General features: G+C 40.7%; 1 protein-coding gene across 7 annotated transcripts in view; it reads right to left on the bottom strand.

Moving 5' to 3' along the window:
- PRPF40A (pre-mRNA processing factor 40 homolog A) overlaps positions 1–24,219 on the bottom strand; it is a 46,506-nt gene that overhangs the window by 17,529 nt on the left and 4,758 nt on the right. For all 7 annotated transcript variants that reach the window (XM_075001847.1, XM_075001848.1, XM_075001849.1 and 4 more), the window contains exons 3-13: positions 20,449–20,529; positions 16,076–16,106; positions 11,043–11,065; positions 8,979–9,056; positions 8,777–8,887; positions 8,551–8,671; positions 7,478–7,502; positions 3,733–4,149; positions 2,625–2,733; positions 1,636–1,700; positions 623–787 (exon numbers count right to left, since the gene is read on the bottom strand). In XM_075001847.1, the coding sequence (XP_074857948.1) occupies positions 623–787; positions 1,636–1,700; positions 2,625–2,733; positions 3,733–4,149; positions 7,478–7,502; positions 8,551–8,671; positions 8,777–8,887; positions 8,979–9,056; positions 11,043–11,065; positions 16,076–16,106; positions 20,449–20,529 (1,226 nt within the window). The remainder of the gene's footprint in view (positions 1–622; positions 788–1,635; positions 1,701–2,624; positions 2,734–3,732; positions 4,150–7,477; positions 7,503–8,550; positions 8,672–8,776; positions 8,888–8,978; positions 9,057–11,042; positions 11,066–16,075; positions 16,107–20,448; positions 20,530–24,219) is intronic.

Genomic DNA, 24,219 nt, shown 5'->3' with positions numbered 1-24,219 from the left:
ACATTTATGCACCAATTTGCCGTACAGTACATATAGTAAGTGCTCATGTAAATATGTCCTAAGAATTCTATTATTTTCTTGCACAAAAAAGGAAATTTAACATATCAGCACTATATTATATAAAGATTAAAATTTAATTGTATAAGCAAGATCATGTCTATTTTTAAATAAAAATATGGAAGTATTTCTTAATGTACCACATTTCATTCCAAGACACCTTAAGTAAATGCTATAAAGGCTCCATTTATGACCCATCTTAATGTAGAGTCTGAAATCCTACAACAGATAACTAGGTTGGTATAACTCTGCTGCTCAGGCACGGGAAAAATGCACACTCCTGAAAGACACAGTTAAACCAACATAACCAAGGGTATAGACAGTGCAAGACAACAGTAGAATTCTCCTGCTGATCTAGCTGTCACCTCTGGAGAGATTACTTATGATGACAGGAAAAATGTAGGAAGTGTCTTGGCTGCAGAACTTCGCTAAACCTAAAAGCTTGTCTAAAGTCATGAACTAATTATTGTACAAAGATTTGTGTTCACCAGAGACTAATACAAAGAAATATAAGGTTAAACCTGAAATGGTGATAGATCATTGCTCTACATTAAGTTGATCTTACTTGTATCTTGTTGTGGATGTCATCTTTTCATGGTTTTCAAGAAAACGCTGAAAGGATTCCTTAGCTTCTTTGTATTTTGATCTTGCTTCTTCTTTTTCTTCTTTCTCCGTCTGGACTTTGTAAGCATTGAAGGCTTGCTTTTTTTCACTCAACTTCGCCAAAGCACTGCTCATCAAGACAAATGAGATTTTAAGTACAATAAGGTCTCAATATTCGCAAACCTAAGGTTCGTGAATTCAATTATTCACGAGCAGCTGGCAGCCGCCACTTCCCCCAGGGCTCCGGGCAGGGAGCGCCAGCAGCCAGGGGCTGCCATATTTGCAAAATTCAACATTTGCAAGAGTTCTCAACACGGAACCCTCAGGAATGTTGAGAGCCTACTGTACAAAAAATGGGAATCAGAAAATAAATGTAATAATACAATTTTATTTACATACAGAGTAACAAAAACAAATGTTAACAGAAGTGTGATGAAACGAAGTTTCAAAACTAAATTAAGGAACTAAATTATACTTAAGCTATTGTACCTATTTTTACATCTTCGAACAGTCTATTAAGCCAACCAACTTTTCTTGTAGCATGCTGCCAAATAGCCTCTTAGGAGGTCTCATTTTAAGGCGGCACTTCGGACATTAAACGTAGAACAAAATTTTTAAATCTGTTCAGCTCTTTTGAAAATATGGCCCTAAAAAGTCTCAGCCTCTCTGTTATAAAAAAAAAAAAAAAAAACAAACTCCAACTCTAGTTACTATTACTAATACATTTTTGCAATAAGACTATGTACCATTCCACTCTTCACTTGTGAACATATTTTACTCCCAAAGTATTTTACTACTTTTACTAAAGAAAAATAAACTACACACACCAAAAAAACAGCTGGCTTAGTTTAGGAACTGTCCCTATCTGATCAAATTCTATTTTCAGTGTTCAAACATACGACTGATGAAGGCAAAGCATATATACATGTCTGTGACAGAGAGACATAGATCAAAAGAGGAGAAAAGTAGTAATACCTGTATCTAGGATCATTAATGATCATTTTCATAGCTTGCTCCCATGAAGCATTGGATGGTACACGCTGTGAAGACATTAAATCAATAATGTAACCACTAGATTTGGTACCAACACAGTATGGTGACACAGTTTTCTTGGCAACAGTGATTGAATCATTTTATTTGTGGTGAGGCACAGCAGACCTCTCACTGATGTTAACAAGAGATGAGTACAGACTATTCCCTCTTCGTAATAATTATGTAGATTAGTAAAAGTGATGTTTTGATAAGTCAGTAAGAAATATGGGGCAATTTTGCTATCATCACTATTTCCACAATTTGATTCTCTTTCAGGAACTCTTCTACTGCATTTAAAACAATATCAAAAGCATCCGTGAACAATTTTGTAGGGTCCATACTTTATCCTACTGTGAAGTAATACTGCATGTATAACCACCTACTGTAATTTCAGTAACAATGTGGAATGTAATAACAGAATTGTGACTTCACAAAGGATGGACTGAACTGTCTAAACACATGTAGCTTTAGTAATTGTAGTAAGAAAAAGGAAATGTATTTTTGGTGAAGATAAATGCATTAAGTGTGAAAAAGATCACTCTTGTTCAAAATCTCCTGTTAAATTCAGTGACAGCTTTTGTCTTAGTCAGCAAGCATCCTTACATTTTTCTACCATATCTTCATATGGCAGTTAAAAATCATCAATATCTAGATTTTGGACAAAACAATAAATTTAAAATTACACTGCACTGAGAAAAAATCAAGGAGAAAAGCTGAGAGCTACCCGATTCCACACAAATATATTAAAAACAAACAAAAAAACCCCACAGGCAATATTTATATACTGCCTAAATAAGTACACTTCCTCTGTAACAACATTCTTTCTCCTTGTTTAGTCCAGTATGAAAGTCAATCTTAAAATAATAATCAGTAATTTCTCAGACAGATAATTCTGGAAAGCTTAAAGAGTAGTTGACTCAATTTAAAAAAACCTTTTCTTTCAACAGTTCTTTAAATGCTTGCTTTGCTTCTTCCTTCGTATTCCATGTATATGTTTTTTTAACTGGTTGGGTGTCCTCTTCCTCTTTTTTGGGAGTAACACTATAAGATTAAAGATAAAATATTATACACTTTAAGCAAATACACTATTTCAGTTAAATCAAAATGAGTTATCAATGCAAGAGATCTCCATATAAGACACCTGTTAAATAATAGTTTTCAAAATAACTTATAAAGATACATATTTGCTAGTACAAAATAAAAGCATACATGTTATGAAAAAAAACAAACTGTCTAAACAAGTCATCTTTAAAAATACCTCTGTTTAGAATAGCAGTGCCTCTACTGCAATCCATTGCCTGCTCAAATTATCCCCCACCCCGATTTAAGTCCGGAGAAGAGAGAAAAACAGGATGGTTAAAACTGTGACAGAGTCTTGAGTTTGCAATTACTCCTAACTGTTCCTTAAGTTACTAACCTTCAAAATATGCAATAAAACTTGTCTGTCTTCACAGGCTTTTGGTGATGGATGGAAGGTATCGAATAGCTGCAGTCAGTTCGGAAGGTGTTATACCAACTTTGGTGAGTTTACTTGATTTGGATTTTTTAGCTGGGGACAACAGCCTATTCAGAGTGGGCTATATATTTTTCTTAATTTTGTATTTTTAAATATGTATATTGTAAATTACATACAGGCAATCTATGTGTCTCAAGAGTGAAGCTACCTGTTCAAGTTCTCAAATATTTAAAATAAAAGAGGCTACCTCAACTCTTCACAACAGCAGTCTGTGTGCTATGTTTTACTATTGTTTATCTAACCTTTTAATTTTGGAATTTCAGAAAGATAAGCAATCCCCAATTAAATTTGGTAAGCAAGTGAAGGCCCAGTGATAGAGATGAGGGGGCATTTAACAAAATTTAAAGTGCCTTCTACCCTTGTTCTTTTTCTCTCCACTAGCTTTTTTAATTTGGGGGGGGGGGGGGGTGTCTGAGTAAAAAGACCAGCCACTTCCATTATAACTATAACTCCCCAGCTCTCAACACCCATAAGCTTCAGATTACAGAACTATATTCCAAGCCAAATGATTGGATTTTACTTACTCCACTGAAGCCTCCTGTTTGGAAGTTTCCTCTACAGCGTTAGTGACAGCTTCTACTTTTTGTTCTTTCACAACAGGGGTGGTGGTGGGAGTCGTGGTGGCGGCAGCAGTGGCGGTGGTGGTGGTGGTAGTAGTAGTAGTTTGCTGTGCTTGTTCGTCAGCTGTTGTAGTTACTTTACTTTCATTTTCTGCAACAGCTGCAACTGTAGAAGTTTCAGCTTCGGGGGCAGCAGCTACAGCAGGAGTGGCAGTGGCTGTAGTAGCAGTCACAGTACTTTCAGCATCAGCAGTGGTGGTGGTGGTGGCGGCGGTGGTGGTGGTGGTGGCGGCGGCGGTGGCGGCAGCTGTAGTGGTATCTGTACTTTCTGTTGAAGCAGCTGCAGTAGAAGATGTTGGAGTTGATTCTTCTGGTTTGCTGCTAGATACACAAAATAAGAATATAAACATAAGAGTTTTATAGTCAAGTAAGTTCAATTAACTTTAAGTAAGTTTTTAAGGACATTGTCAAGAGTTTTAGACCTACCTTACTAGGTGTTATATTTCACACACATATAAAAAGCAAAAGATCGAAAACGATTTCCAAAATAAGAACTGTACAACTTAACAGAAATACAGGGATAGATGTTAAAAGACTTTTTAAATTAAAAGCAGTTCTAAATTAAATAAAAACCAGTTACTCACCTCTTGTAACTGTTCTTCGAGATGTATTATGTTAATTACAAGTTAGGCGCTCATAGGGTAGCCATAGTGTCAGTCTGGACGCCGCCTGGAGTGGCGCCTTGATCGCACTTAATATAAGCCTCTGCCAACCTGCCCCCATCCACTCCCCCCCTTCAGTTCCTTCTTGCCAGCTACTCGGACAGAGCAAATGGTGCAGGACGGTATAGGAATGGACATGAACACCACATCTTGGAAGAACAATAGTTACGAGAGGTGAATATCATTTCTTCTTCAAGTGACTTATGTGCATTCCAAATTAGGTGAATCCCAAGCTAATGTTGGGACATGGTGTCAGACACCATAACTGACTGAGACACTGCCCTAGCAAAGGCTTCATAGTCCCTTGCATGTCGTGTGATTGCACAGTGTTCTGAAAATCCATGGATAGATGACCAGGTGACATCTCAGCAAATATCATGTATAGGAACCTGAGCCAAAAAGGCTGCAGAGAACGCCTCTGCTGCGGTGGAGTGTGCCCAGATAGATTATAACTCACTTTAATGCATTCCAAAATCCAGGAAAAGATTCCATGGGAGATAACAGGCTGACTTTTCATATTGTTCACATTACCAAAAAAAGAGCTGAGGTGTTTTTCTGAAGGGTTTAGTTCTCTCCATAGAATGCTAATGCTCTCCTCACATCCAGTGTGGGAAGGGTTTGTTCCCTATCATTAGCATGCAGCCCATAAAAGATTGGTAGAGATCTGTTCTGATTGACATGGAAAGGAGACTGCTTTCAGCAGAAACACTGGCTGTGGTCTTAACCTCACCTTATCCAAACTGCGTAAGGAAGATCCACCACAAGGACCCTCACCTCAGACACCCTCCTGGCTGAGGTGATGACCATAAGGAATATTACCTTGTAGGACACAAAGTTTGATCGACACCAAGTTAAGATCCCATGCAGGTAATGGCTGTCTAATCAGGGAGAAAAATCTTTCCAGATCTTGGAAAAAACTGTGAACTAAGGGATTAGCAAATACTGAGTGGCCCATATCCTCCTGGTGAAAAGCTGATATGGCAGCCAGGTGGATATGGGCAGCCAGCCAGCCCAAATGGATGTAAGGGAAAGACTCTGATGGATAAGGTGGCACAGGCAGCCCAAGACTGCCAGAACTGCAGCTTCTGGAACAGGTACACCCTGCTGTGTTGCCCATATTGAGAACTACTTCCACTTACCCTCATATTTTTCTCCTGTAAAAGGCTTCCTACTATTCATGAGGATCTGTCTAAAAGTCAGAGCAGGAAAGCTCCACAGAGCTGAATCACTGAGTTTCCACGTGGTTAGATAGAGGGAGCAGAGGTTGGGATGCTGAAGCTGACCTTCCTGCTGTAACAGGAGATCTGGCAACAAAGGAAACGGAATTCGATCCTCGGAGGAGATGCCTATTCGCAATGTGTATCAACGCTGCCTGGCCCACGTGGGAGCTATTAGGCTGACAGAGGCCCAGTCCAATCTGATTGTGAGGAGAACCTTGTGAACAGGTAGTATTAGAAGGAACACGTACGGAAACCCCTCCCTACCCCTTTCCCATACCTCAAAATATGCTAAATGCATCTGCTAGGGAGCCTGGATTGTGGTTTTGGAAAGAACAAAACTTTGTCATACTTCTTATTGAGGTGTGTACCAAATAGGTCTACCAGTGGATAACCAAAAGACTAGAAAATTGAATATACGACATTCGACTGGATTGACCATTCACGAACCCAGAAATATGTGCTGAGATGATCTGCCACAGTATTCTGGATTCCTTGGAGATAAAGAGCTTGCAAGTCAATGGAATGCTTTATGGAAAATTCCCCACAGTCTCAGGGCTTCCTGGCATAGGGAAGAGGAGCACACACACCTCCGTATGTTGATATGGGATACTGATGTCATGTTGTCTGTACTCACCAACACACTATGTCCCTCTAGTTGAAGCCGAAAGGCCTGACACACCAGACTTATTGCTTTCAGCTCCCTCCCATTGACATGAAGCAATAAGCTGGACAGGTCCCAAGGGGTCTGGATTATGAGTGGGTTCCCCACCCTAAATCTGAGCAGTCCATCACAAGAGACATGGAAGTCTGAGAGGGCCTGAACACAACCCCTGTGTGCACCACTCAAGAGTCTAACCACCAACAAAACATGTCTAATACTGGCTGAAGTAACATTACAATCATGTCCATACAGTATCTGCCCAGGCAGTACACCAACACCAGTCAGGCTTGGAAAGGCCTGAGTCTGGCACACTGAACTACGAAGCTGCACACTGCCATGTATCCAAGAAGCTTCATGCAGCCCCTTAGTGTGGTGGTGGGGCAGCGAAGCATGCTGTTTATGATGTTGGACATGGCTTGAAACCTTATCAGTGGGAGGTATGCTCTGCTCCCTATCCAATCCAGGAGCACCCCTACACACACTATTGTGTGTACTGGCACCAAAGTGGACTTATCTCAGTGCAGGGGGGTCACTCTTGGGCATGCATTTTCCACAATCAGCACAGGTTTTGAAGCCTGACAACCTGCACTGGGACCTCAAGGTAGAGGAGAACAAACATCCCAAGAATTCCAAAACACAGATTACCTAATCAACACAACAAAAGAACTATTCACATTGAGATAACTACACTACAAGAAGAGCAGCTACCACTATAAAACCTGCACCTACAAGTGCAAGGAATTTCTAGCTAATCACCATGAAAAGAAGGAACCCTGCGAGGTGGGAGGCTGGCAGAGCCCTATACTGAGCACCATGAAGGCACTGTTCCACAGGGTGTTCAGATCAGTCCCACGGCAACCACCTAGGGGAAAAAAATCTGCTGGCTGCCATGTGCATGCATATGCACGTGAGCACCTAAATTGGAATTCACATGACTAATCACTTGAAAATGAAAATATACCCTCTTATTCCAGTACTAGAACATGTTACAGATTGAAAGCAAGCTCCAAGTTTTATTTCAAGAGATAAAGATTGTTTCAGTTTAAGGAAAAAGCAGGAATTCATACAATCAATTTAAGAGGAAAAAAGTATTTTTATAAATATACCTGGTGTCTTCAGCTTTAATCATTGCTGTAAAAAGAAAATATAAGTTATGCAACATGAAGCTCACATTTGGAAAAGAAAAATTTGCTACTTTTTAAAAAAAACTGGTCAAATATATCAAATAGATTAAGCTATTCTCTTATTGTTGATACACACGTTAAGTATTTTTGTTTCAATAAGTTAAAAGAGGAGGATTAAAATGAAACTCTGGAAGCATCAAATCAAAACACAGAAGACCCGCACTGAACAATCTCCTGAAACTGCTACTTTTTCTTTTTTGTTCAAAGTGACGTAAATATTTTCAGTTTCATCATGCAAAAAAGCTATTTGCTGTACAAACAAGTTTTACTCAATTGCATCCCTCCTTTTCAGTAATCATTTTCTGTCTAGTTTTTAAAATACCAGAAGTGCTTCTCTAATCGTTAGGATCTTTCCCTCCCTTCCCCCTTAGCTCTCCAAATTTGTATTCTTCTATTACCAAACTATGACATTACATTTGTGGAATAGCAAAAAGAAACACAAATGTAATCTAGATTTATGTTCTTGTGAGTCATACTATGCTCTGATAAAAATAAAAAAGTGTTTTTCCCTCGCCCCCTCCTTGCAACATCTCCTTCCCAATTCTCCCAAAATTAAACAGATAATCTCAAGATAAAGCTTTGCACACATGTGGTTTGGATGTGTGAGTGATTTTAACTTCGATAAATCAGATTTACCCAACAGTATATCAAAGCAATGCATGATAACTGATTAAATGTTGGCGGGGCAGGACAGAAAGATTATCAACGTCACTTGCAAACAGCTTTATGCATAATTTTGATTTTCAACTAAGATAGCTAACAACAATCTTATTTCACATGAAGAGGAAGATGCTGATTGAAGCTTAATCTTTGAAACTATGATCAACATTAAAATAAGATAGATCACTTCTCTTCAGTTAAAATTTTATATTATTGGAAAGAAGTTCCAACATCTCTTTTTATTTAATAGAAAGAGATGATCCTACACTAATGGTGCCACAATTAATGAGGAAACAGTATTTGCATACAAAATGCTTAGTTTTCACTACTGTTACCTTCAAGATCTTCAAGCTCTTTGGGTTTTGCCCAGCGTGATTCTTTTGTTTGCGAATTGTAGTAATAAGGCTTTCCAGAATCAGATTTGTACTCTTTCCAAGGGCATTTAGATAACAATTGCTAACGGAGAACAAAAACAGTTTGTCAGTCTTTAAAGAGGCACACAATTCCTCATTGTCTTATTTTAAATCACTTGTTCGGTATCTTTCAATGAACTTGGTTTACCTCAGCAGGTGTTTTGAGATCATCTGGCTTCTCCCATGTCGATTGTTTTGTTTCAGTATTATAATAGTAAGTTCTTCCATCTGGTGATTTATGTTCAGTCCACACAGATTTCTAGGAAAAACAGAACAGACCAATAAAATGTGATTATGGAATACTATAAATAACTCTAGAAAAGTTTAATACAAGCAGAAATTGCTGAAACCTGTTTAGAAGGATCTTCATTTATGGAACTGTTGGTTGTGGCTGTTTGCTGGGCTGCACAAACTACTGGATGTGTGATCTGAGGGAAAAAACACTTTTAAACAAACTGGTACATTAAGCTTTTTTTAAAAAATGTGTTTGAAGTGTAGACAATAAAAATGTTGAAACACAGAACAGTAGCATACAAAAACTGATTTACAAATTTGTTCCTTACCACAAATGATTTTAAAAGTATAATGAAGAATCAAAAAGGAAAATTTACAATGCAGCACTATTGCAATAAACTGACTGATAGATAACAAGTGATGCCTAGGTCACTTTTAAATGCATCTTCAGTTCACAGTGACTGAAAATCCATTTCTGCACGACAGCAATTTGAGGTAAATTGAAAGTTTCAGATTACTTCCTTGGGGACAACTATTTAAACATCACTAGAGAGCAGAAGATATATGATCTAAAACTGGGAATTCAGATATTAAGTTATAGTCTTATGCCACACTATCTTGCTGGTGCAAGGGACTAGTAACTAATTTAAAGTCTCAGAATCAACAGAGCTGGAAACAACTGTCATATACCACTGAAAAGATTTAATCCACCGGTTTACAAACATTTGTTTATAGTAGTGGTGGTCCAGAAGCTGTCAGTCTTTTTTAAAAATAAAAGGAAAAAAAAAGAAGACATTGATAACCATCTTGTCTCCACAGACCACTTATCTGTGTCACTCATCAGAAAAAATATTTTCTATCCCTTAAGACAAACCATAACAATATAATTGGCACTAAAGATGATCCCTGTTAATAACCTCTGCTCAGTCACTAAGGACTGAATATAGCCAGGGAACCTGAAGTGCTCTCTCATTCTGAACATGGCCGCGTCAGGGCAATGGAAAGCTGGCATTGTGCTATATTGTTCCATTGATAAAAACTGCATATTTCAGAGCTAATATCAAAAGTTTGAGGAACACTAAGCAGATATGAATATTTCTTTCTAAATTTAATTAAACCAATAGGAAGTTTGGAGACTTTAAAAATAAGGAGCAATTTCCACTTTTCACCAATACAAAACCACCCAATACTATACTATACTACATTACCACCTTTCTTCAAAGGAAGGACAGTACTTACGGTGTTGGGAGTTTACCAATGAAGTGCTGCCGCGCATAGGAAGCACTTCATTAAGCAAATTCCCTCCCGTGGCAACTTCAATGTACTGGCACACGTCTAACCACGGCTCACCCGCCAGTACTTTGAAGTCCCCTTACTCCCGAGGAGTTGCCCCGGCACTTCGAAGTACCAGCGGGTGAGCCGTGGCTAGACGCATGCCAGTACTTCAACGTTTAAAACTTCAAAGTTGCCGTGGAAGGGGAGGGGGGAATTTGCTTAATGAAGTGCTGCCTATGCACAGGTGCACTTCATTAGTAAACTCCCAACACTCTAATTACCGTCCTTCCTTCGAAGGAAGGTGGTAGTGAAGACAAGCCCTATGGAATTCTATACCTATTTTAAGATCCTACATCTTAAAACGTGATTCAGCTTTGCAAAAGCCTAACTGGCTAAGGCTATTTGTATTTCAGTCCTCAAAATTCACAAGATACCCAGGTTTAAAAATCATTACAATTTTCAAGGCCTAAAATAATTACATTATTTTGATCGATCTTATTTTACTTTGTTTTCTATTTATCTTAATGACTGCAGTCTTGAGAACTAGAAAAATATTTTCCTTAAAGTCCAGTCAGAAATGGGAGCAAGAACAGCTCAACACACCTGGCATTCAGGTTTAACCATTTGAGGCCCATAGTGTTAGTTTGATGAACTAGTAAAAATACTTCAGAGATAACAAAGCTTTCAAACACTAGTCAAAGACTAGTAGTCTAACAAAGTAAAAAACAGACCCATAAAAATGGAAACTGATTTATTAGTGCCTAAAGCCAGATGCCAGCTACAAAGCAAAAGTAACACCAGGAGTAGGGAAGGAAGAATTAAATGAGGTTCTCTTTTAAATGTCCATGCAGGAACTCACAGTCATTGTACTTCTATTAAGTTTTTAAGCCATGGTTTTTACTCACCTGTGTTCCAGGAGGTGTTGTGCCTATTTTAAAAAAAAGAGAATCATGAGTGTTCTAGAAAACCCTTCTAAATTACATTTTTTCCTCTCTGGCTTTTTATAAGTTAAAAAATGACTTACTGTAAACAAAAGATTGGATAAAACCAAACAAAAGGTTAAATGCCAGCAACTCCAGTTCAAGATAATCAGGACAGATTAACCCTTGGAATGGGCATGAACCCAGGGGCAACCAACCAGAACTCTTAGTAAGAGAGTTTGTCGGACTACATGCATTTTTGAAGCACCAGCTGGTTAAGCTTATAAATGAGCCATGAGTCACAAACAGAATTTACTTTTGATTACGCTGGTCAGTCCAATTTTTTTCCATTCACTAGCTGAGTAAATTTTCTTATGGGTACCAAGGAATGCGCAGATGCGTTCCACCATTACACACACATACTCCCGGCTGTGGGTGCTATGCTAGTCAACTGGGAAGCACCTGAATCTCTCCTAGGTGGCTGCCCAAGTGCTCAGCTTACAAGGAACACTGGTCAGGAACATGAATCCACATCTCCTACCCACTTGCAAAACAAATTACAAATAGCATCTCTTTCTCCTTTAACCATAAGCATTACAGATCTTCACTTCTGAAGACTGAGCAGCAGTAAAACTCCAAAATTCCCCACTGTGATACACGTACCACAATGCTACATGAATTTGCCAGTAGTATATGGTTGTACAGTTGTCTGGCCTTTTTAAAGCATAGTAGGACCTGTGATTAGCTAAACCCTGCTCCTGGAAATAGCACCTGTAAGGAAATATGTATTCAAGGGAGCAACAGATCAGCTGTAAAGTGGGGCCAAGTGTTAACCAGAAGCTACCTCCTGAACATGATATAACCTAGCTTTTAGGTTGCACTCAGGAGGAAAGAGGGGAGGGCAGCCTTGAAAGGAGAATTACAAGGAAGCATCAGGTCAGGAGACTCCTTGGAATGAGAACCAGAACCCTGGCAGACTATGGAAGCCTCCCTGAATCATATCATAGTTCACAAAAGAACAAGAGGTGGGGAAAAGGCCCAAAACAATGGGAAGAAAGGTCAAAGTCTTTAGATCAGGGATTCTGAACCTTTGGGTTGGGACCTAAACATGGCTCGCCATTAGATTTTCTAAGGGTTGCCAGCTGGGGGGCTCCAAGCCGCATGAGGCTCTTTGAGGAGCCATTTACAGCTCCCACCACTGCCGCTGCTCATTCCCAGTCCCTGCTGTGCTGAAATGGAACTCAATTTAATTGGTTTAACAACTGGCAGGAGGGATCCGGCCTTTAACCTTATTAAACTGAGTCCCATTTCAGCACAACAGGGCAGGGATTAGGAGGGCTGGGGGGAGGTGGTGGCAGTGGCCCAGTGAAGGCAGCAGTGGCGCTCATTTGAGGTAAGTGAGGTACATTTTGGGCCTGCAAGGGGTTTAAGCCGGGGGTGGGGGAGGATCAAGATTTACAATTGATCTCCTAGGGGAGAACCTCCTCTATCCCAGTTTTGAACTACCTTGGGTCACATCTTAATGAATTGTCAAAATGGGTCACCCTCTTGAAAAGGTTGGGAACTGCTGCTTTAGATCAAAAGGGATTCAAGGGAGTGGGGCTAGAACTAGGGATCTGGATAGGCTAGATACACACCCCAAAAGTGCAAAAAAAAAAGAAAGCTATGCAAAGTTGTACTTTTCAAATTTTAGTATAGAACAACAACATGTTAATGAGCCTCTTTAAACAGATACGGAAGCCAGTTTTCATAAATTCTGTTTTTGGAAAGCACATTTTAATAACAAAAGCTGTATCTTTGTTATCACTTAAGAAAAAGTATGATTCTGAAGTGCTCGAGCACATGCAGTTTGTGAAAATGAAAAATAGTTGCTAAATAGTTGCTAATTAAATTACAGCTAATTTTTAGAGAGAACTGGTACCAAATACATTTTTGTACAACGAAGCAGATTAGGCCATCTTTCAAACTGCAAGATTGAAACAAAAAATAGAAAATTTAACAGAATATGGTAAATGTTTGCTCTGTACAAGAACGTGAAAGATCGTATATATCTGCACAATAATTTTTCTTTCATATCAAATATGAAAAACACAAAATATCTGAATCACAGAAAGTTGAAATGAGGAAAAAATCATCATAAATTTTTAAATTCCAAGACTTAAATAAAGGATCACCAGCTCCTTTTGTCTGACTTCTGAAACTGAACCCTAACACTATGGTGAGACAAGGCAAGATTATACTATGAGTTGTTGCATTCTGTACCAGCTGTTGTAGTCACTACATGTATGTATCTCACACCTAGGTGCTGTCAAATTAGGAAGATGTTCAGTTGAAGATCAAAACAAACCTACATCAATTTTCGATGGCAGTAGAGCACTCCAGCTGATTTTGGCTGAGACCCTGAAGCTGCACCTACATGGGAGCCCTCTTTCAAAAGGCTAAAACCAAATGACATCAATCAAAATCTAGCCTTTCGAAAGCACTCGACTATACAATAAAAGCAGGCCAAAGGTTTCATCTTCTCTTTTGAAAGGCTGCTCTGTCCTTTTGAAAGGTAGCGTCCATGTGGCTACATGAATTCTTTCGAAAAAACAGCGCCAGAGACACCATAGATGGAGTTGCATGGCTGCCAAGCCCTTCCAGGCCTGCACCCAGCTGCTTCCTTAAAGGGCCTCTCCCAAACACCCCTATCCTGCACGAGCAGTCTCCTACAGAGCTACTCTACGCCAAGCAGAGCCCAGCACACAGCAGAATGGATACCAAACACCTATTCCTGGCATTAAATGCTGATATTGTGGACACTGTGCTACAGCTTCTGTGCACAGTTGTCACAGTCACCCCACCTCCCTCCTCTTTGGGAGGCTACGTGGCCCCTCCAGAGATGTGGAGCCCTCACCCAGCCTGGATCCCACCTCCGGGTGCCCCGGAACCTCTGGAGACATGCCAGCAGCTCAGACTGGTGGGAATGGCTGGTAATTAGGCAACGGGACAATGCCAGATGGCTGCAGAACTTCTGCATGAACAGGGAGACCTTCCAGGAGTTCTCCCACTGGCTCATCCCCGCACTGAGGCACCAGCACACCACCATGCAGCCCGCTCTCCCCCTCAAAAAGCAGATCGTAATCACTATATGGAAACTGGCCACCCCAGCCAGCTACCGCTCAGTGGGGCATCAGTTCGGGGAAGGCAAGGCCACTGTCAGGGCTGTCCTCATGGAGGTAAGCCGGGCCTGGGTCACACCCCCACCATGGGGACACTCGACAGCAGGGGGCCAGGAGAAGGTGGGGGTGCAGGGGCCAGGAACTCCCGACCACTTTCTCATGAGAGCTCTTGTCCTCTATCCCATGCAGGTTGTCCGCACAATAAACACTATGCTCCTCCACTAGGTTGTCCATGTTGGGGACCTGGAAGCTGCCATTGGGGGATTCGCAGCACTCAGGTTTCCGAACTGCTTCAGCGCCCTGGATGAGACACACATTGCCATCCACACCCTGGCACACAGCACCAGCCACTATAACAACCACAAGAGCTACCACTCGGTAGCCTCCAGGCCCTGGTGGGTCACAAAGGCTGGTTCATGGATGTGTATGTGGGCTGAGGAGGCCGAACACATGACACCTGGGTGTTCTGGCATTCTGGCCGGTGCCAGAACATAGAGGCCAGGACCTACATCCCCCAGTGGGAACTCCTGGTCAGGGACACCACCATGCCACTGTGCCTGATGGTGGATGCCGCCTACCCCCTACAGCCATGGCTCATGCAGCCCTATATAGGCCACCTCAACCCCACCCAGGAGGCCTTCAACACCTGCCTCAACCAGGGCCGCCACACTGTGGAGCAGGCTTCTGGGTGCCTGAAGGGATGGTGGCGGTGCCTTCTCTCGTACTGGAGCTCTTTAACTTTACTCTGAACTTGGTCCAGGGTTTGTTCGGGATGTCCTCGGGTCATCAGTTCTTCCCCTGCAGTTGAAACCAAGGGAGTGACACAGACCAAATCAGGAGAGTGGGGGTGGTAGGTTGGCCATGTGAGTCAGGGACCTAGAGACCTGACAGATTCTCAGTCTTTGCCTGGTCCTGTGGCCTGGCTTCTCCTGTGCTCAGTAGGTCAACCCTTAGCAACAGATAGCATCACTGCAGACCGCCAGTGCTACCAACATAAGCCAGCAAGGTGGAAGATGCTGCAGGGCAGTGGGGGGCTGCATTTGCCTGGCCAGGCTTTCATCATGCTGTGGTTGGGCTCTGCACTGTTCCTTGCAGCAACTTCTGTTGTCTCTCATCACACTGCCTGCCTTGCTGCCCCACCACCTCTCTGTTACCCTAGAGCCAGCAGACCTTTACACAACCTTAGTAAAAACACAGGTTTCCCTTTTGGCCCTCAGACTCTTTATGATGATGTTACAGATCTTAGCAATTCAATCTTCAAGGGACAGTTTACACAAATGTCTTTGCTCTAGATAATAATTGGTGATTTCATTAGTTTCATGAGCACTAAGTTCAGCTGAGATGAGGAAGGTACTATTCATGCATGGATGGAAAGAATCCTTTTACCGGAGACCATGCACCAAACTACCATGGGAAGGATGTAAAAGTTCCAGAAATACCCGTGTTGGTCTGAATGTTTTTTATTGCAGGGGAATATAGATGGGCTGCACATTGCAAGAGCAGAGGTCCATGATAACAGAAAATACTTGGCAAAAAAACATAAAAAGAAAGTTTGTATTTTTAAAGTATGTAAAATGAATTAAAAGTATAAAAACATTAAAGAAAACCAACAAGACATAAAATAAGGTTTTTAAGGCATATACAAATTAAGCTTTGTGTTTTCTTTCAATAAAAATGTTTCATTTCTGAAAAAGACTTTGGAAAAGGGAAAGCATCACTATCAATGAAACTTAAAGGATTTATACAAATAAAATGGGTGAAGTTTCATTTACATTGATTGTAAAATTAATCTTCATTTTTTGAGGTTTAACCTGGTTTATTGAATAGTATCACAAATTTAATATTGTGTATACGTACCTACTTGTGTGTCCATACTGTTTACTCCTGGCTGTAGAAACAAACAGGTTATTTTAAAAACTGAGCATCACATGCGTTACTAAATACCATATTAATCAATTAAAAGAAGCACTTTGTTCCAAGTATTTCCTGCAGCAAAATAATCAACTTAAATGTAGGTCACCCTTCTCCCTCTCCCGCTTATAACAACAGTTATTGGAATTTTAACTCCATAAGAAAATACACTCATCCCTCGCTATACGAGCACAACTGGCTCTCAACCTTCCGCTCACAGGAGAAAACTCTTAAGAGGGACACTAAATTCCTATTAAAATACATGTAAAAGTCTCTGACTGGTTCCAAGTGCTCTTCATTTGGTGAAGGAGTGGCAGCCTGTGGTGCTGCTTTTGAAAGGTAAGTGAACCCTGGGTCTGAGGGGTTGGGCAGTTGGAGAGGGTTAAAGGCTGAGGGCAGTTTGGGGCCATGAGCAGGAGGGAAGGTTAAAAATCTGGTGGTGGGTTGGGTCCATTGGGCGGACAGGGTGGCGGTTCAGGCTGCTGCAGATTGGGTCGGGGGGTGGGGTTTAAGCCTGCAGCAGGTTGATTCTATGAGCTGGAGGAGGGAGGGGTGGCTGTAGTGGGTTGGGTGTGCGGGGCCAGCACGGGGTTCAGGCTGTGGCATGTTGGGGCTGCGGCACCAGCAGGGGTTCAGGCTGTGGCGGGTTGGAGCCATGTGGAAAGGGGTAAGGCTTGTATTGGTGGAGAGGGAGGGTGTTTCACTCGTTTAGTGAACAAAGAGAGGTATATGTCTCCCTCGTTTTAGCAAGTACTCGTAAGTAAAGTACTCGTTTAACGAGGGACGACCGTAATTAAATGATACCAAGCAATGTTCCCTCTAATATTTTCCTCTCACTTGAAGGTTGAATTTTCTTATGTGTAGCTTTAGTATTGGCTAATGTGTGGATGTGCCACAGTACAAACAACAAACGAGATATATATTTTTGAACCCTTCACAAGGGCACAAGAATATTAGAACAAGGGATAAACAACAAAATGCACTGCTTAAGATGTTTAAAAGGAAATCAAATAAGAAAATTAACCTGCCCTTAGAGTATACTATTTTACCATATTTTCTAAAAACTCAAGCTAATAAATACACCACCATGTGGCCTATAGAATACAGCTATATAAATAAAACAAAATCATGATCATTAAGTAAAAGCATTAAAAAAAAACCCCACCAGAAGTCCCATTAAATAACCTACAACTAGCACAAAGCCTGACCACTGAATCTTCAGGAAAAGCTGCTTTAAAAAAAAAAAAAAGAAGCATCTCCCAAATCACTGGCATGCCATTGACTTCTGTAGCTCCTAAAACTGTACCTATGGCATGCACATTATGTACATACACTACTCTAAGATGCTGAACAAATCTGAGTCAGCTATAAACAGTCATGCTTTCATTGCAAATATTAACGCACTAGTGGAAAATAGGGATGTTAACTGGCAAGCCTCATCCTAAATGAGCAGGGGGTTGCTCCAGCCCCATGGCAGCCAGGGAGGGAAGACAGGCGGCTGCACAGGGTTGGGGCAGCTGGGACATGGAACATCCAAAATTGCATTAAAGAGGAAAGTAGAGGATACTGTCAGGTTACTGAAGCTTATATCCATGCTCTTAAACAAACGTCAGAATTTTCTGCTCCAGTGCTGAGCCCATCAAAATTTGGAAGGCACTTGAAGACACACTTTCAAAAGAAACACCTCACCAGAAAGTTAAAGTATAGTCAACAAATAAATAAATGCCTCAAGAACTAACTCCACTTCATTTTCTTGCAAGCTTTCTTGATCAGATATCAATCTGAAGAGGATAACGTCGTGACACAGGAATGTCAAAATCACAACAGTTATGCCAGTAAAAATAAATGCCAGAGCTAGCATGAAACCATTTAATCGGCACATGTTTAATGATGATGTTGTGAACAAAGACAGCTGCTTGAAGTAGTGGAAATCATTTGCTAAGCACCTTGAAACAGTTCCCTCACTTACTAAAAATCAACTTTTCACAGCAGTACAGTAATCCGTCGATCTATGCAGAAGTTGCATTCTGGGCAACCACTGCGTAAATCAAATTTTGCGTAAATTGTCGGGGGGATCCCCATAATTCCCCTGGTTGGGGTAGTGGGCAGCTGGAGGCTTTGAGAAGCCAGGGCCACATGGCTGCCCCCTCTACTTCCCCCAGCTGGCAGGGGGGAGGGAGAGACAGGGGACAGGACACAGCTGCTTGTGGCACAGTTTCTGCCAGTTGGGAAAAATCGTGCAACAAGCAGCTGTCTGAGCGCCAGAGCTGGGAAGCAGTTATGATTTGCACTTAACTCGCGTTAATGCAAGTTAAGCGCAAATCAAAAATCACACTTCAAGGGTAACTGGAGTTTCCTCACTTTGCACAGAGAGCTTTGACCATTGTTTAGTCACTCATAGCTAAGAAATCATATGGGATTTGGGAAAGCACAAAAACTCACATTTCTGTCTCAGTCTGAGTCAAAATGACAGTATGAAGTGAGGAAGAAGCTAGTTGCAAAAGTCTTAACAACACCATTTAGTGTTGTGATGACTTGGCTGATAGGGTTCATAAAAACTGAAAACTAAAAAAAGTTTGAAAGTGAGAAAAGTTTAAGGACAGCTGTTAGGCAGCTACTCAGGAGACTCCTGCAATTGTAAATGTGAAACATTTACGTAACATTTAAGATTTAGTTTAGTAAAATATTAGTGCTATTTTGTTTGTGTGATTTAGTTTTTCTCCATTCCTTATGTGCTGCCGCTGCATCTGCATCTTGACAGAAAAATGAGCATTATTTACTGTTTTCGAAATTAATAAAAATCAAGCTAACACAAAGTATACCCTTCAAAATGATGTAAAATGTTGTATCAAGTTGTAAATTAATGTGGTTTAACTGAGATTTGCACCATTGTTTAAGAAATATGTGAAGTAGCAACAGTGAGAAACTTGGTTTAAATCAATTTTGTTTGGGCTATGTCTACACTACAGTCCCCTTTCGAAAGGGGAATGCAAGTGAGGCAAATCAGAAATGCAAATGAAGTGTTGATTTACATACTACACTTCATTTGCAGAGTAGAGGGAGTTCTTTTGAAAGAAAACCCTGTTTTCAAAAGCACCATTCTTCCTGAAAAAAATTAGGAAGGGTTCTTTGGAAATAAAACCCTGTTTTCAAAAGCACCCCATCTACAGTGCTATTTTTCTTTCAAAAGATTCTCTTTTGAGAATGTGAATATGCAAATGAAGCACAAGATATGTAAACTGGTGCTTCATTTGTATTTCCAATTTGCCTTACTTGCATTCCCCTTTCAAAATGGGACTGTAGTGTAGAAGCAGCCTTGGTAATTTAAAATCACTGATTTAAAATTGCCTTGATAAAATTCAATCCACTTTGATGATGATTAATACCAGCTTCTCATCCCATTCTCACAGACACCTCAACAGGAAAAGAGAAGATGCTTTTGGACTGACCTCACTCTGATGGATTTGTCAGTCAATGGAGTTTCCCCAATGCCCCACCCCACTTTCCCACATCCTCAGAGTGCTAGGAACCCCATCTCCTGTCAGTCTACTTTCTCCTGCTTCTCCATCCCCAGCCCCCTCTTGCTTCCATCAGCCCCGCCTGGGACTTCTGTGATGACAGAGTCTAACTTTCCTCTCCTGGTTGCTGCAGCCTGACAGAGTCAGAGTGCCCCAAACTCCATTCCTCCTATTCACCCCATGACCTTTCCTTCTTCTACATCCTCTCCAGGCCAGAGTCCAGAAAGCATCTAATTTGTGGAGCCATGTCTGTGTGGCTGAACTAATCAGGTGCAGAGCCCTTCATTCTCACATATGCAGTTACCCAGGTGGCACTTTTGAGAAAACTAAGCTAAGTTTCTTAAAGAGCCATACATTCACCAATTCATTTAAATGATTTTCTTGCAAACCCCCCAAACAACAGTCTTTCAGCATGCAAACAGAGCACTTAACCAGTAAATACAACAAAGATGATCAAGTAACTCCAGTGCCGAAATAACACACTTGATGCAAACCACAAAGGTGTGCTTGTGACTGATACCTGTGTAATACTTTAAACCGTCATATATTCAAACAGGAATAGATCTACTTTCACCGCTCAAGGAGAGATCATTCCTCCTTTAGGGTGCAAGTGGCTGCTTTTTGCAGGTCTCCTGAAGCTGTATTCAAATACTCCCCTCTTCCCCACAGAATTTTATACATAAAAGGAGGACTCCCCCCACCATCATTTCATAAAATGCAAAAGCTTCAGTAGACTTTATGAAATGTTAATAACAGTATTCATACAGGATAAGATAGTTGAAAAAAGATATTAAAGATTACCGGTACTGTAGGCTGCATAGCTGCTTGGGACATATGAGACATCATCATTCCAGGCATCACTGACTGCATCATTCCAGGCATCTAAAATGAAAATGTTATTGTAGAGCATATTTGAGGAGGCATATAGCACCAAGAAAGAACTTTCTGACAATAATACCAGTCTCTACTTATTCTGTTTGTCAAACATATCTAATCACTCTCCAGGACACAAAGAAAGTATAATAATTCTATATAGCATTCTATAAACTAACAAGTGTGTTAACTTAGAAACAGGTAGGTTTCCAACAAATTTACTCAATCAGATTCCCCAGTTTAAAGGGAGATAAGGATGCATTTCAATTCAGCTCTGAAATATTAGAAGAAAGCTAAGACCTTTATAGTAGATGGTGCTATTTGGATTATACAACAGTCAATAACAAAGGACAAGGTAAGTGACCTACTTATAGTGTGGTACCCTGTCTAAACAGGACTCCTAAGCTAGAACAGGGAACACAGAGGGAAATATTTCTGGTAAAGTGTGGGGACTGAAACACAAAATCAGATAAGTATCAACAATTATAATTCACACTGTAAAACTGGTCCTATCTGTGATCCTCTACAACTTTCTTAGCTTTGATGACTTCTTTCACTGGTCCCAAAGCAAGAACAACAGTTGAGGCACTTGCCTCACAGTCGTGTAAGAATTAAAGTTTGCCAAGATCTTTCAAGATGAACAGTGCTATTAAGGAGTTAAGAAGCAAGAATGAAGAGTTAACATGTTCCTAAATAGTTATAAACATCTAGGAAACATGTAACACAAACACAAACCATTTAAGTTACTTTTGAACCACACTGCTTCTATTAAAACAATTTAACATAGTAATGTAGACCAGCTATTATGCTTTGTTAAAATCCAGCTCTATATCCTGCCCGATGAAAGAAAGACTCATAGCTTTTACATTGATAAGCTAATTTTTGTTTGGTAGTATCTGCTTAGACTATTCTGAAATGGCAGTAACTACAGACAATTAAAAAACATAAGTGACTTATCAGTGACCAATTGATGCATTGTAAAGCTGTTTAAAAATAATTTTAAGAGATTTTCCAATGGTTCTCAATATTAAGATTTGACAACCCACAAATAAAGGTGGCAAAGAGCACAATTAGTACAGGTTGAACCTGTCTAGTCCAACACTCTGGGGATCTAACCAATGCCAGAGGAGAGAATTTGCCAGAGTAACCGGAGGTCAATATTGTCTAGCAGTATTACCAAACACTTCCACTGCTTACTGGGCTCTTGGAAGATATTTAAGGGTAAATTATAGCAAATAACAGCACAGAACACTGACAGCCAGGACTGGAGGCTGTAAACAAACTTTATGGGACAGTGGGAAACTTGGGGACACCCAAAAGTGGTCATCCAGGCGACTAAAATCATGCTGGATTACAGATGTTGCCAGACAAGTGTTGTGGATTAAAGAGGTTCAACCTGTGGTGTTATGCTAGTCTGACCCTATTCAGATAAGGAAATTTTCATCACTCGGTCCCCTAAAGAGGCTTGGAAAGTCAACCCCTTTACATTTCAGTTATCCCGCATTACCTTTATAGACTTTGGCAGGCTGGCCAAGTGACCCCATCCCCCTGTATCTTCAGGGAGCACTGGGTTACCACTCCCCTCATCTTGCATCTTGTGTGGAGAGAGGAATATTTGTTAGGGCTACTGCTCCACCCTCAATCCACAATCCTCAATGTTTTCTTGGAGGATGAGGAAGAAAGGAAAGTTGAAAGGTGGCCCTTCTATTCCTTGTCATCCTGTAGAAGCAGGAGAAGAAAGCACTCTTGCCCCACTGCTACTTTGAACTAAGTGGGATCCGAGTACATGAAGTTTCTTAGAAGCCCTTGGACAAACACCTACAGAAATCTTTAGCATTCCTTACTACTCTGAAGCTTCTCTCTGTAGCTAGGAAAACAGTAGTTTTCTCAGACTATACTATATATTTCTCAAGACCAAAATCTTTGAGAATTGAAGGTGAGAGAGAAAGAACCCATTTATTTTCAGGCCCATGAAGTTTTCTTGAGAACAAAGTAGGAAAAAAGCCCTGAAGTGTTACTCAGACACAAAAGTAGCATGGCCTTGTCCCACCAAAGCACCTGAGAAGGAAGGTTAGAAGCCCCTAGGCTGCCCCCTCCCACAATGCTTCAGTGATAAGCAGAATAACCTGGTATTTGTTAAAGGAATGGTCATAGCATCCAAGACAACAGGCTAAAAGACTAGCATTTGCAGTCTAGTAGACTTAGAATTAGAATATATGCATATTGGCCCATTGCTATCTTCCATATAGTCATTAAACCTCTAACCTCCCTTCACTTAATTTTCTCTTCCCCTCAAAAGCCTTTTCTTTCACATATGTCAGGAGACTGCTAAGGGCATGTCCACCATTACAGGAAGATTGATGCTCTAGAGGTCCATCTTTGAGGGTTCAATTTAGTGTGTCTACTAGGGATGTACAAAATCAATCACTGAGGGTGCTCCAGTCAACTCCAGTGCTTCTCAAAGTCGCAAGGAGTAAGAGAAGTTGATGGTCCCACAACAGGGCTGCGCCAGAAATTTTACTTAAGTTATGTTGGCTCCAGCTCCATACATGGAGTTGCGCATCTTAAGTTGAATTTCTTTTGTAGTGTAGACCTAGCTTAAGTTATCTACTGATTTCATTTATTATACTTTGTGAGAATTGCGCATTACATGGACAAAAAGAAGATGATGATAAATAAAGGGGATGCAAAGGAAACAGGGTTTTGGCTGAAAACACAGACAAGAGACAAAAGGTCTGACAAGCTTGTTTATTATTAAAAAAACTGTAATGCTCATTACTGGTAAAACACATCCCTATGATCAACCTAATCACTTTGCTAGCACAAAGCATCACTCACTTCTATCTAACTTTGTCTTTTTAAACTGCACTCATCTTTGCAGGAAGTACTGTACCCAATATCTAGCTACAAAACAGACTGGCGTAATGTGTAATACAGTGCAAAAATGTACCAGACATCTTTCACACCTACATCTACCAATATGAAATGTGAGCTACCCTTCAGGCATTAAGATTCAGAAATTGCTCCAATACTCTGGGAAGGAGGGTAACTGAATTCCAACCATGGTGCTGGCTGTGAACCCTTGGCAGCTTCTATCTTCCATAACGACCTCTGACTAGCAGATATCTTGTAACTCTCACTATGACTATACTATACAGCTTTTAGCGATACAACTGTGCCAAAGCAGCCCTGTTACTAAAAGCTGGCATGCTGTTTTGTCAACACAATACATCTAGCTCCTACAACTGGCTTTCACTTTGCTGACATGACAACACTCCTGTGAAAAAGGAGTCGTACTTGCTGAGGCAAAATATTTGTTGTGGGGGATGACCAAGAATGACCAAAGTTTTGCCAACCAACTGCCAGTGTAAGCATAGCCTCTGAATCTACTTTGGCCTCTTCACAATATTTGCAGAAAGGGTGTTCTCCTCTCTTCCCACCCAGTCTTGTCAATTTGGTTCTGCTTTGGTTTAGGAAAGCCAGGATCACCAGAAATTTCTGCAAATGGCTCCATTTCAAATTCAGAACATATTTAATATGGGACAGTACCTTTCACTGTCAAAATTGGAAAGCTTACAATATACAAAATGTATTGTTTCGGCCCCTTAGTTGCCTCTATGAGGCCAAGTTTATTTTTCAAGACATGCATGGCATTGGCAACACGGCAAAAATAACTATATGTTACAGAACTGTCAAGCA

Source organism: Carettochelys insculpta, chromosome 8 (assembly GCF_033958435.1).
Source record: "Carettochelys insculpta isolate YL-2023 chromosome 8, ASM3395843v1, whole genome shotgun sequence".
Taxonomy (NCBI): Eukaryota; Metazoa; Chordata; order Testudines; family Carettochelyidae; genus Carettochelys; species Carettochelys insculpta.
The sequence above is the reverse complement of the archived record's forward strand: the minus strand, read 5'-3'. Positions and strand labels throughout refer to the sequence as shown.